The following is an 11,674-nucleotide window of genomic DNA, read 5'->3' on the forward strand; positions in this document are numbered from 1 at the left end:
GGCTGATGAAGACCGTCCACCTCCCTTTCACCTTCTAAGAGGCTTCTTCAGCTGATGCAGAGTCTCAGGCATTAGTGCAGTTGGCCCGTTAGAGGTGGTCCTGAGGGTTGTTGACCCACAACTAATCACATGAGCTGTAACACGAGCCAAAGCCTTAAAACAAGTGTGGGTCAGTGACCCCCAGGACATTATCCTGGTCAGGTACAAAATGCATTTGAATAAAACTGATAGAAGGCTTAAAATATTGTTCTAAGCATGAAATACGCTGTGTGTTTCACTTGATTCTGTTTTCATGCTGGGCTTCAGTTAAAGCACCAGTAGCAGTGAACAGACCATTTAGACAATATCTACTTAAATAAATATTTTAAGCTTTGATCAGTATGTGTTTTGCCCCACTTTAATTAAAAAACTTTTTCTGTGTACAAGAGACAATTATGGGGAGAATATTTGCTCTAATATGTCATATAATAGTCACACAAGTCAGTAAGCTGTCTCCTTAGTGATACTTTCACAGCAGTTACATTAACTAGTATGAGCTAATAGTCCAAAACATGTAAGAGTGCAGAATGTTGACTGCCAATGCACTAATTACTGAAAGGACATTTTCAAAGTTTGGCCAAAGGGACTGAACTTGTTTGATATACGCATTAATATGTGATAGATTGGCAGTTATTTAAAAGAAAATGATGACAAATGATTAGACGAAGTCTACAAAAAGTAAGATGTGAATCTTTTAGTATTCTGATGAGCAAAAATCTGGATATTTATTGGATGTTGTCATGCCTGCATTCTGTGTAACAAATTAAAGTTTGATGATCTTTAATAATTTAATATCATTAGCAAAACAATAACACCTGCTAAAGTAAAAGCAGCCTATAAGCTACATTCTCAAATAATGCAAATAATTTGAATTTTAAATGTACCCTGTATATAACTCCAAGCTATTTGAGTCTCTCGGTGTACTTTTGTATATCTGTGTGGCTTTTACTTGGTTCACCTTTTTGTGTATGTGCTTTTAGATAAAGTGAATAATGCAGGAGGCCCTTGAGAAAGTCTTTGATGGCTGGTACACTTTTGCACTACCAACTGAACCAATACAGCAGCTCATACGTCAGCAGCTGACAGAGGAGTGCTTACCTGAGAGTAACCGGAGAGCACATCAGAGTCACCGAGTGAAAACAGGCCGATCAAGTGTCAGAGGAAGAAAAGACTCAAAGGAAGGAAGGAAACAGAATGATGGACTCCTTGGTCTGTGTGGATGCAGGGAGTAAATACTGTATCCTAGTGATCAGAGATAAAAATGCATTTAGTTCATCTTAGTCAAGAAGGGAAGATTTGTACAAACTTGTCTTTGTTCTGCCTGATTATGACACGTATCAGTCTTTTTGACTGATACGATGGGAGAAATGGGAGAAGAACAAGCTCAGAGGTAAACAAAGAGAAAAGGAGAGAAGGAAAGTTTTAAAAAAAAAAAGATTGCAAGGACAGAACGAAAAGGGTTAATAAAAAAAACAGAGGGTGAAAAAAAGTAGTGTGGAAAGGAGAACACGGAAGAAAGGAGTACAGAACTGACCCTCAGCAAGCTGATTTTCAACTCTGGACTAGCTTTGCTCGGGATCTTAAGCCCTTCAGCCTGCATGGGACTGGGAGTAAGCTCATTATTTTTGTTCTTTTCTCACATTATAGTTACAATATGCGACAACATTCTCAAGTAGTAGTCTCAAGTGAATTTTACTGTTAAAGAAGTGCAATTGTCTCCAACACTAGGCTCATTTGAAATGTGAAGCGAGGAACATGTTTTTAAAAATTTGCAACTGACTGAAAACTTTTGTAAAGCTAAAAAAGCACCTAGTTGAACATGATCGTTAAGACTGTTCGAGTCTCACTGTTTGAGAATCTTAAAACGCTTCCCTGTATAAGTTATGCACGTCACTGCAAGGGGCTAAATCAAAAGTGATCCAGAATCAGTGCAGCCTTCACTGAGCTGGGTCATTTGACCTCTGACTAAATATTAGTGCTTCTTGAAGTTAAAAACACAATTAATCCTGAATGATATTTGGAGCAACATCTGCTGTTATCCAGTTATCTTGGTCAGACAATCATTTTTTAGCGCAGTAAGAGTCAGGGTGCTAAACTGGCCTGCATGTATAGTCCAAACTGATAAACCAGTGGAAATATGGGGTAAGCTCAGAAAAACAGAAAAAATGAGCCCAGCTGAAATCATGAAGCAAGTAACAGTGGGAAGATTTGGCTTTCAGAACGCTTACAGTGTTGGTAGCACAATAAACACCTGTCCCAACTTTTTTTGAAATGTCCTTTGACAAGACAATCAATTTTCTCAGTTTTAATGTAATATATTTTGCAAATTATTTCATTCTTTTTTTATATGTCATTTTTACACAGTGTCTCGGGATGAAAAAACATTGACTGGACTATAGCAGGTCAAATTTCACAAGTTCAGCAGCGACTTATTAATATATAAAAAAGAAAGCAGAGATCTACAAAGATAAAGATAACAATAAAGGTGGAATAAAGTTGGAATGAGGAGGAAGTAGTAGTGTTGTTGTGACGTGGACCATTTTAATCTAGGTGATGCAGTTGGCTCCGTGCCTCAGGTTACAAGGCATTGTGTGGCAATGAAGCAAGCTGTGCAAGCCTCATGTTTTAAACATGTCTAACTTAAATGCTAAATGTGATCCTGCCTCCTTAAAAAACAGCTGCAAATGCAAAATATAGTCAACATTATGCACACATGTTTCACATGTTTTACTTTTTAAACATGTGAGTCAGTATAAGTGTATCACAGTTATACTAACTAAAGTTACAATTCAGTTCATTGTGTGGCTTCATGCTTTGTAAAACAGCCTTTGGTAATAAATATTTGTGTAGCTGTTTCAATGTGACTAAATTTAATGTAATTAACTAAAAATTATATACTATCCTACAACTAATGGCTGCTTATTAACCAAAGCATTAAAAAGTTAACTGTTTAATTTTAGTGATGTGAGCCACAATGGTAGCAGTCATAGTTTAGGCATAGCTGCTAAAAAAAGGCCAGCCAGCAATGTGTGAAAGAGAAAATAAAAAAGAGCTTCCAAGTTATTAAAAGTACTTGATATCACTCTAATCTGATCAATAAACTGAAGATGAAAAGTCCAAAGTATAAAAGCAACACGTCATGGTTTTGCAAGGTGTGCGCCACATTATTTCTGTACTAGGATGAGCTGAAATGCTGGGCAACTGTGCCTGCATAAAGCCAAGCTAACTGTTTGCCCATGTGTCCTTTCTTCGTGCTTCATGCTACATTAAAAGTCTTGTGAATTGAGACTGGTATTCAATTTTATTCAGGTAATTTAAGCATGCTTATCTATCACTAAGCAAAAGTCAGCTCTAACAGAGCAGTCAGGGTAAAAAAAAAAGCAATATTTCTATTGTCAAACTGCAGGCTGTGCATTTGGAAAACATTTATTTGTATATGCATGTGTTTACCTTTTTTTCAGCTCCCACTACTCTGGGATGCATTGTAAGACAGGTGTGCTTTGACTGCAAATCAATGGCCCAGAAGGGGCAAACATTTAAGCTTCCACGACAGAGAATAACAGGATGAGGTGTTAAATGTTAACTGTCAGAAGACGCTTGACTCAGGGTCCAGGCAGGCCAAAGGTCCATCGTGTGCCTCCACCCATTGACTCCTCCTAAAAGACATAATCAGCTCTCCAGTGCCTCTACGATCCAGCTTCCTCTCTGCTCCGGTTTGAAACCTTGCAGAGCTCTGGAAGACTAGAGAGGCTTAATGCTCGAGACACGACTGAGAGGGGAAACACAGGTAATGTGAAGGTAATTGTCCTTGACTTGTCTCACTTTGCCTTTGTAGTCCCTTAAGCAAAGACTCGGAGATTAATGAGGAATCTTTAACGTATTTTGGATGCTGATATGGTTGTAGTTTGGACAAAGAAAGATGTTAGTTCAAATGTCTAAAATTTAGATTTAAAGTTTTCACATGTATAGAAATTATATGTCTTTGCAATAATAAAGTGTTACAACTCTCGTGTTAAGTTGTCAGGTTGATCAGACTTTGTGTCCGTTGCTGAAAACTGCCCTTGTTGTGTGTGTTTTGGGGTGGTGGGGATGTATTTCAGGTGCACAAAGCTGCAGCTACTATGGACAGTCACGTTATACAGATTTCCCGAGATGACTTGGAAGATCTAAAAGAAGCCTTCAACAAAATCGGTCAGTTTCGCACAGAGCCACGAACATGCATACACAAACACACAAACACAACACACACACACATGCAAACTCTAACATGAACCTATAAAGGTACCAATGGTAATTCTGAACAAAGTAAGAGTTTTACTACCATCATAAAATAAAAGACTCTTATGTAAGCCAGTTTTACTGCTTGTATTGTACTTGTTGTTTCACGTGTAATAAACGGTGCCAAATTTTATCAGTAACAATCACAGCTGCAGAGTTGCAAAGATCTTGATAATAATGAGTGGTGTAATAAAACATATATTATCTTCCCATTTCTGCATGGCATAAAAATATCAAGCACAAAGGACAACAGGTCAAAGGCATCAAACAGCAATTTGGAGCAATTTAAAAATTATTTTTAACACCGTTCATCCAGGTCAAAGTTCATCTCCGACACTCATGTTTCACAAACAAACAAAACCCAAAGAAAGAAACAAAAAAAGCAACATTTTACAACTTCAACCTAAAGCGCTCTATCTATGCAAGATAGCAGTGCTGTGTAGGAGTAAAGTCAGCTTCAGTCCACCTTGAATGTCTGAACAAAACGCGAGAGAAATCCATCCAGTAGCTCCTTAGTTTCGACATCATCAGTGAAAACAACAAGCTCCCATAAAGTGCCACAAATAGTTTTTGCCTCATTTTAGTAACAAACCAGAAGCCCAGGGGCCACTGACATGCAGCCCCAGTGCAATGAAGTTTGTCCACATGAAACAATAAAGTTTAGAATCTATAGAAAAGAAAGTTTACAATAATAAACTTGTAATATGAATCTTTATTCTTAATGAAGGAAATGATTTGCCGTTTTTGTATTTTCTGTGTCTCTGTGTCCAGATATTGATAGCAGCGGCTATGTGAGTGAATGGGAGCTTCAGGAGCTGTTCAAAGAGGCAAGCTTTTCCCTTCCAGGCTACAAGGTGCGAGAGATCGTCGAGACCTTCATTGCTGGAGATACAAACAAAGATGGAAAGATCAGCTTTGAGGAATTTGTCTCTGTAAGTTTTGGTACAGCCTGGGAGTAAATACACAAATTTACACACCCGATTAGACATGAAGTAATGCATCATGTTTTGCTTTCAGATCTACCAAGACCTGAAGAGTAGACAGATCAGCGAGACATTTAAAAAAATTGTGTCACGGAGGGATGGGATTCGTTCTTTTGGAGGAACATCAGGAATCTCTAGCGAGGGAACCCAGCATTCCTACGCTGGTGAGGGACAGCAAGCTCTGTGTGTGTGTGTGTGTGTGTGTGTGTGTGTGTGTGTGTGTGTGTGTGTGTGTGTGTGTGTGTGTGTGTGTGCGTGTGTGTGCGTGCGTGTGTGTTAGTGCTGAATTTTATTGCACCGGTGAACAATTTTTGTGTGCATGATTAGCTCCAGCTTGTAAAGCAAAGATGTTACTGAAAGCAAATACCTCAAATTTTAAATGATACCAACGGCTCTTCTGATATATTATATTATATTATATTATATTATATTATATTATATTATATTATATTATATTATATTATATTATATTATATTATATTATATTATTGATGAAATCAGTAATATTAGGGCTGTGTGAGCAGGTCTTTAAATCCACTAATAAGATATCCTTAATTGATACTTAATTTAAAAAAAATTATATAAAACATAATATATCAGTTATTACTGGATAAAAGGGTTTATAAATGTTAGCAACTGGACCTAATTTACTAGGAATTAATTTTCACTATACGGATTATTTTATTTTTATTTATAGCTATTCTGTATCTCAAACCCTTGGTTAGTTAGTTAAATACAGCATATCAAAAAAATAAATAAACAAAAGAGGAAGTCCTTGAAAAAAAAAAAATTTTTGGCTGTAATGTAGATTATTAAATGAATTATAATTTAATGTAACAGCATGATAATGTTTATTTGAGGTGGCACAAAACAACTGTAGGCTTCCCTTCGATTTTCCTAGCTGTTTAATAAATTTTTTTTTTTTGTCTATTAAATATCAGATAATAGTGGAAAAGGCTTTCCTGAGGCCTGTAGAGAGTTAATAGTCCATCTTTGTGATTTAACCGTTCAATCCAACACCATAATTTATTATAATAAACATCATAAACCGTCTACCAATCAGCCGAGCAGCTAATTGTTTACGCTCCTACATTACTTACCGCAGAAATTTATATGTGTGTTTAGATGAGGAGAAGGTGGCTTTTGTAAATTGGATCAACAAATCTTTGGCAAAAGATCCAGACTGCCAACATCTGCTGCCCATGGACCCCGATGATGAAAGCCTCTTCACCTCTGTCCGTGATGGCATCCTCTTATGGTATTAACACAAGCTCATGCACACAGGCAAACAAGAATAAGCGCCTCTATAAACATTTTTATTTTGCACTTTTATGTTGTAGCAAAGGTTAAAAGAGAATGGTGTAATCTTGTTTTACTATTGTTTTATAGTGTTTCAGAGCGCCTTCCTGCTCACATTTTCTCAGTGGGTTTCTCTGTATTTTACACTTGTCTGCACAAGTATTTTACACTTGTCTTTATTTTACACTTTCACAGACGAAAAATAGCAAGTGAACTATCAGATGGCAGACACAAACAGTAAATGCTGGATATAAAAAGGGAGAATTGAGAGCACTATAGGGTCAGGAATCAAACTTGTGACTACCCAGTGCCCAAATCTGACCCTAAGTTACACTTATCTTAGACTAGATTCAGAATCAATTCACTCTTTTACTACTCTCTTTCAGCAAGATGATCAACCATTCTCAGCCAGACACGATTGATGAAAGAGTCATCAACACTAGGAAACCCTCTACCTTTCATATGAGAGTAAGTAGCAGTTCTGAGTGAGTGGGTAAATACATATATTCATATCACCAATCCATGTTATTTGGAAAGAAAAAAATAGCTGCACAATTTCTGCCAAATTTTAGCTGAGAGCATCTGTAAAACTATATCATCAGCTTGTTAACTAAAGTAAGCAATAAACCTTGAAAGCATGCGGAATCAGGTTGCCAGATTCTGTGCAGACTAAAAGAGTCTGCTGTTGTTGTTTTTTTTATAAGAGGCCAACTTATGACCTTTGCTGCACCTAAAAAGTAAAAAGAAAGAAGAAGGTAGTAAAGGGAAATTCTCATTTAACACACGACTACTTTAAAAGACCTGAATGTATTCGGTTAGATTTACTGTAGCTGGCACATGATAAGTCCTCTACTGAACATATGGATGTCAACTGAGATGACGATAGGTAGTAAATGTGTTAATGTGTTATTCTGAATATACTGATTCTCCTGGAATGTTGGACTTTGCAAAAAAGCCTGTAATATATTAACTTTTTACTGCATCGTCCTCTTCTTTTTCTTCTGCTGTGTTATATCTCATGAACACTTCTTCCTGGATGATATTTGTCCATCAGCAGTTCCCTTTTCAGCTTCTGCTGATTTCTGCTTAGTTTCTTATTATTTGCAGGATTCAATCTGTAGTCTTTATTTTCGCTGAGCTTTTAAAACAACAGAAACACTGCTGTATGACATGAGAGTGTTTCAGACTTCGAATTAAAATCTTGATGCAACGTGTGTTTGTAGGAGAATCTGGTCTTGGCCCTGAATTCAGCCTCAGCTATCGGGTGCACGGTGGTGAGCATGGATGCCCATGACTTGATGGCTGGAAAGCCCCACCTGGTTCTGGGATTGCTCTGGCAAGTTATCAAGATTGGCCTCTTCGCTGACATAGAAATCAGCAGGAACGAAGGTCAGCGCACACCTGCATGCAAACACACAACTTCACATTTACAGCGCTCACCCATATGTGATGCAGGGAGAGGTTTGAAATTGAAAGGTTTAGGCAAAACAGTGGAGCTTGTTAGGTTAAAACTGTATAACAGAGTCTTGGTAAAAAATGTAACCCCTAAAAGCCCGAACTATGAAATAATTGCCAGAAAACTTTTTTAATGGAGTGTTTATTGAACCTTTGTTGAAAATAGTTTGGGAGTGTTCATGATTATGTTTCTTTTCTCATTCAGCATTCTGTAAGCATTTGGTGCTTTATTTTATTTTTATATGTTATATTATATTATCTGTAATCATACAGCCTCTAGGTACAAAAATATGTTATAAATTTTTAATTTTTTTGTGCTTTTTTCGTAACAAATTAGTGAATTCTTTTGCACGTCTTTTTTACTTTGACCAGCATAACCACAACTGCATTACTTTTAATTGAGAGTATCTAGCTGCTTCTAGGTAAAAATGCAGTTTTTGATTAATTTCCTCTTTCTTGCTTTAACAGTTGATTAACTGCTGTTATGTGTTTTCAGGTCTGATTGCCCTTCTAGCAGATGGAGAATCACTGGAGCACCTAATGTCTCTCTCCCCTGACGAGCTGCTGCTCCGCTGGGTCAACTATCATCTACGCAACGCAGGAACGGAAACAATCAGCAACTTCAGCGAAGACATCAAGGTACCGTGCAGAATAAATACACACACACACGTGAATACAGAGTCATCAGTGTAACCTCATCTTGTACTCTCCCACCGAAGGACTCGCGGGCCTATTTCCACCTGATGGATCAGATCACTTCCTGTGAGGAGGATGAATTCCAAATGAGGATAAAAATTGACATGAGCGGTCTCAATGTGAGCCACAATTTTTTCACATAACAGTGAGAAACGAATAAATAAAGCTAAATGTAAAGATTAACATTTCTGTTTGTCATTTTAACCTGTTTTCTTCACATTCTGATATTTACATAGAGACTATACCGTTCTTCTATGCATACATGTCTCTGCGTGTGTTTGTTGTGAAGGAGTGGGATTTGGAGAAAAGGGCGGAGCTGATGCTAGAGCAGGCAGCCAGACTGGAATGCAGGCAGTTTGTTACTCCTCATGATGTCACATCTGGAAACAGCAAACTGAACATGGCCTTTGTGGCCAACCTGTTCAACATGCACCCCGGTCTGCAGAAGCTTCTGATGAACGGAGACGATTTAGAGCACATAGAGAGTGAGATACATCCACCACTACATCTTGGCCTTACAATTACACGACAGAGTCATAAAATGCTGAAATGTACAGTACATAGAGGCATATTAGCCATAAAATGAGCATGGAGAAAACAAACATAATGCTATGCTAGTTATACATGCCATAGACCAATAATAAGCCAGAGATGATAATAGGTGCTTGAGTTTGTGGCAGACGTCCAGATTATAGATGAAGTCAACTGTATGATAACATGTATGATGTCTTCATATCATTCTAGGGGAGACCAAAGAAGAAAAAACATTTCGCAACTGGATGAACTCTTTGGGTGTTTCTCCACATGTGCACCATCTTTACCAGTATGTCATCAGTTATACATAGTCATGTTGACCAGATCAGTTATTTAGGGTGAATGGAGCTGTAATTCAAGATAAATGATTCATTTAATGAGGGTGAGAATGGTAATGAACTGATTAGGATGTGTTCTCATTTAACATTCTACTGAAGACTCCACAAGAGTAAGATATGGGCTTAGATATCCTAAATTTTAATGCTTTCCTCATTCAGACAGCATTGAAAATAATAAATCCCTTATTTAATTATTAGTGTAATTATTACTATTTGTTAGCTTTAAAGCACAGTAAAACATGAGCTCCCCCTAAGACTGCTAAAACTCCATATTTCAACAAAAATAGAGATGACATGCTCTAAGTGTTCTCAGAGGTGGTCTTTTTCTTCTTCTTCTTCTATTGAAATCCATTATCTGTGTCATTGTTTTTATCCAGTGACCTGTGTGACGGCTTGGTGATTCTGCAGCTTTATGATAAGGTCAATGTGTTTGTGAACTGGAAGAAAGTCAACCGCCCTCCTTATCCTGCTCTGGGGGCCAATATGAAGAAGGTACTAGATGCTAACAAGCAGAGCTGTCACAATGACAATGACAGGAAAAGCACAGCAGTGGGAAATATGAGAGATGTAATGTTGTTTTGTTTTTTTCCCTGTATCCCAGCTGGAAAACTGTAACTATGCTGTGGAGCTGGGCAGGGATGTCGCCCGCTTCTCCCTGGTTGGAATTGGAGGAGTAAATCTAAACGAGGGGAGTCGTGTACACACCTTAGGGCTGGTCTGGCAGCTGATGAGGAGGTATGTGCACGCAAAGCTGCAGAGTGTTTTGCTTGCTGTAGTATATTGTTTGGTGAAAACAGACAGTCCATGCTTTGGCGACTGCTGCTCCTTGTATAGTTTCAGTTACCTGTACTTCTTACAATCCCCCAGGTACACAATTCAAGTTTTGTCTGATTTGGGTGATGGAGAGAGGGTGGTAGATCAAATCATCCTGGACTGGGTCAACAAGATGCTGAGCCAGAATAGAAAGGACACACAAATCACCAGCTTCAAGGTGTGTATCTTTGTTTGTGAAATGGTATGATATCAAAAGACTGCGTGCTTTAAACCCCTTTTTGCCTGTTTTCTGCAGGACAAGCTGATCAGCACCAGCCTGCCTGTGATTGACCTGATTGATGTAATTGCTCCGGGGATGGTCAAGTTCCCCATGGTGACAAGAGGAGAAAATGGAGTGCTGAAGAAAGATGATAAAATCAACAATGCCAAGTAAGAAAAAAAACTTTTTTAAACTCCCAACCTCTTTGGATTTTTCGCTCTTTTCTAATTTTCTTACTCCTCTCTCCTTTTGTGCTGCTCCTAGGTATGCAATTTCATTGGCTCGTAAGATTGGCGCTCGTGTCTACGCTCTGCCTGATGATTTGGTGGAGGTCAACCCCAAGATGGTGATGACTGTGTTTGCCTGCCTCATGGGGCATGGTATGAAGAAAGCCAAAAACTGAAGTAGGCACAAACAACACTGAATGAAGATGGAAAAATATATTTGTATTTTACTTTTAAAAAATTATTTTTATTCATTTTCTTTAAGTTTTAACCTCGCCGTGCGTACAAAACAAAAACAGTCTAGCATTCTCTATTATTCGTTTGCAAGAAAAGAAAGCTGCAAATCTTTTTCCATCAATAAAGCTAATTTTTTTTATACGTGATTTTATGGAAGATTGTTCTTTGCTTTATTATACGTAACCCATTCTATTTTTTTCTTCTGCAATATGAGCCAGAGATCCAGTGGAAGAAAAAGCAGAATTATACACACATCTGTTCTGTCAAATACATTTTATGTCTGTAAATGTTGTGCATTGAATATTGCTATTTAATTAATAAAGAGAATCTATCAAATGTACAAAGTACCTGTGAATGTTTTGTGTATCAAAACACAAGTAAAAAGCAAATTGGTTATAACATGTATATTAGTTCAGAAGTGCATGAAATATAATTGAATCAAAAGCCATTAAAAGCAAAAATCTGGCTTTTCTACATAGCTTCTAAAATGAGCATAACTAAAAACTTTAAGGTTAAAAATACTTGAAAGATGGGAGGTGACAATAATCTGACATTACT

At 37.6% G+C, this 11,674-nt stretch overlaps 1 protein-coding gene across 2 annotated transcripts; it reads left to right on the plus strand.

Annotated features, from left to right (window-relative positions):
* The first annotated feature begins 1,072 nt into the window (after positions 1–1,072).
* pls1 (plastin 1 (I isoform)) lies at positions 1,073–11,467 on the plus strand. Of its 2 annotated transcripts, none has more exons than XM_085144493.1 (17): positions 1,073–1,649; positions 3,501–3,837; positions 4,140–4,230; positions 5,089–5,249; positions 5,335–5,464; positions 6,426–6,558; positions 6,986–7,067; positions 7,823–7,988; positions 8,551–8,693; positions 8,774–8,869; positions 9,040–9,235; positions 9,495–9,573; positions 10,000–10,114; positions 10,224–10,357; positions 10,490–10,613; positions 10,692–10,825; positions 10,920–11,467. In XM_085144493.1, exons 3-17 carry the CDS (start codon positions 4,161–4,163, stop codon positions 11,056–11,058), a joined length of 1,902 nt encoding a protein of 633 aa, XP_085000619.1. In that variant the 5' UTR covers positions 1,073–1,649; positions 3,501–3,837; positions 4,140–4,160; the 3' UTR covers positions 11,059–11,467. The 2 variants fall into 2 exon arrangements, with proteins under 2 accessions (XP_085000619.1, XP_085000618.1); XM_085144492.1 differs by having other exon boundaries at positions 3,501–3,826.
* Positions 11,468–11,674: the final 207 nt, after the last annotated feature.

The sequence above is a fragment of the Neolamprologus multifasciatus genome, chromosome 19 (assembly GCF_963576455.1).
Source record: "Neolamprologus multifasciatus chromosome 19, fNeoMul1.2, whole genome shotgun sequence".
Classification (NCBI taxonomy): Eukaryota; Metazoa; Chordata; class Actinopteri; order Cichliformes; family Cichlidae; genus Neolamprologus; species Neolamprologus multifasciatus.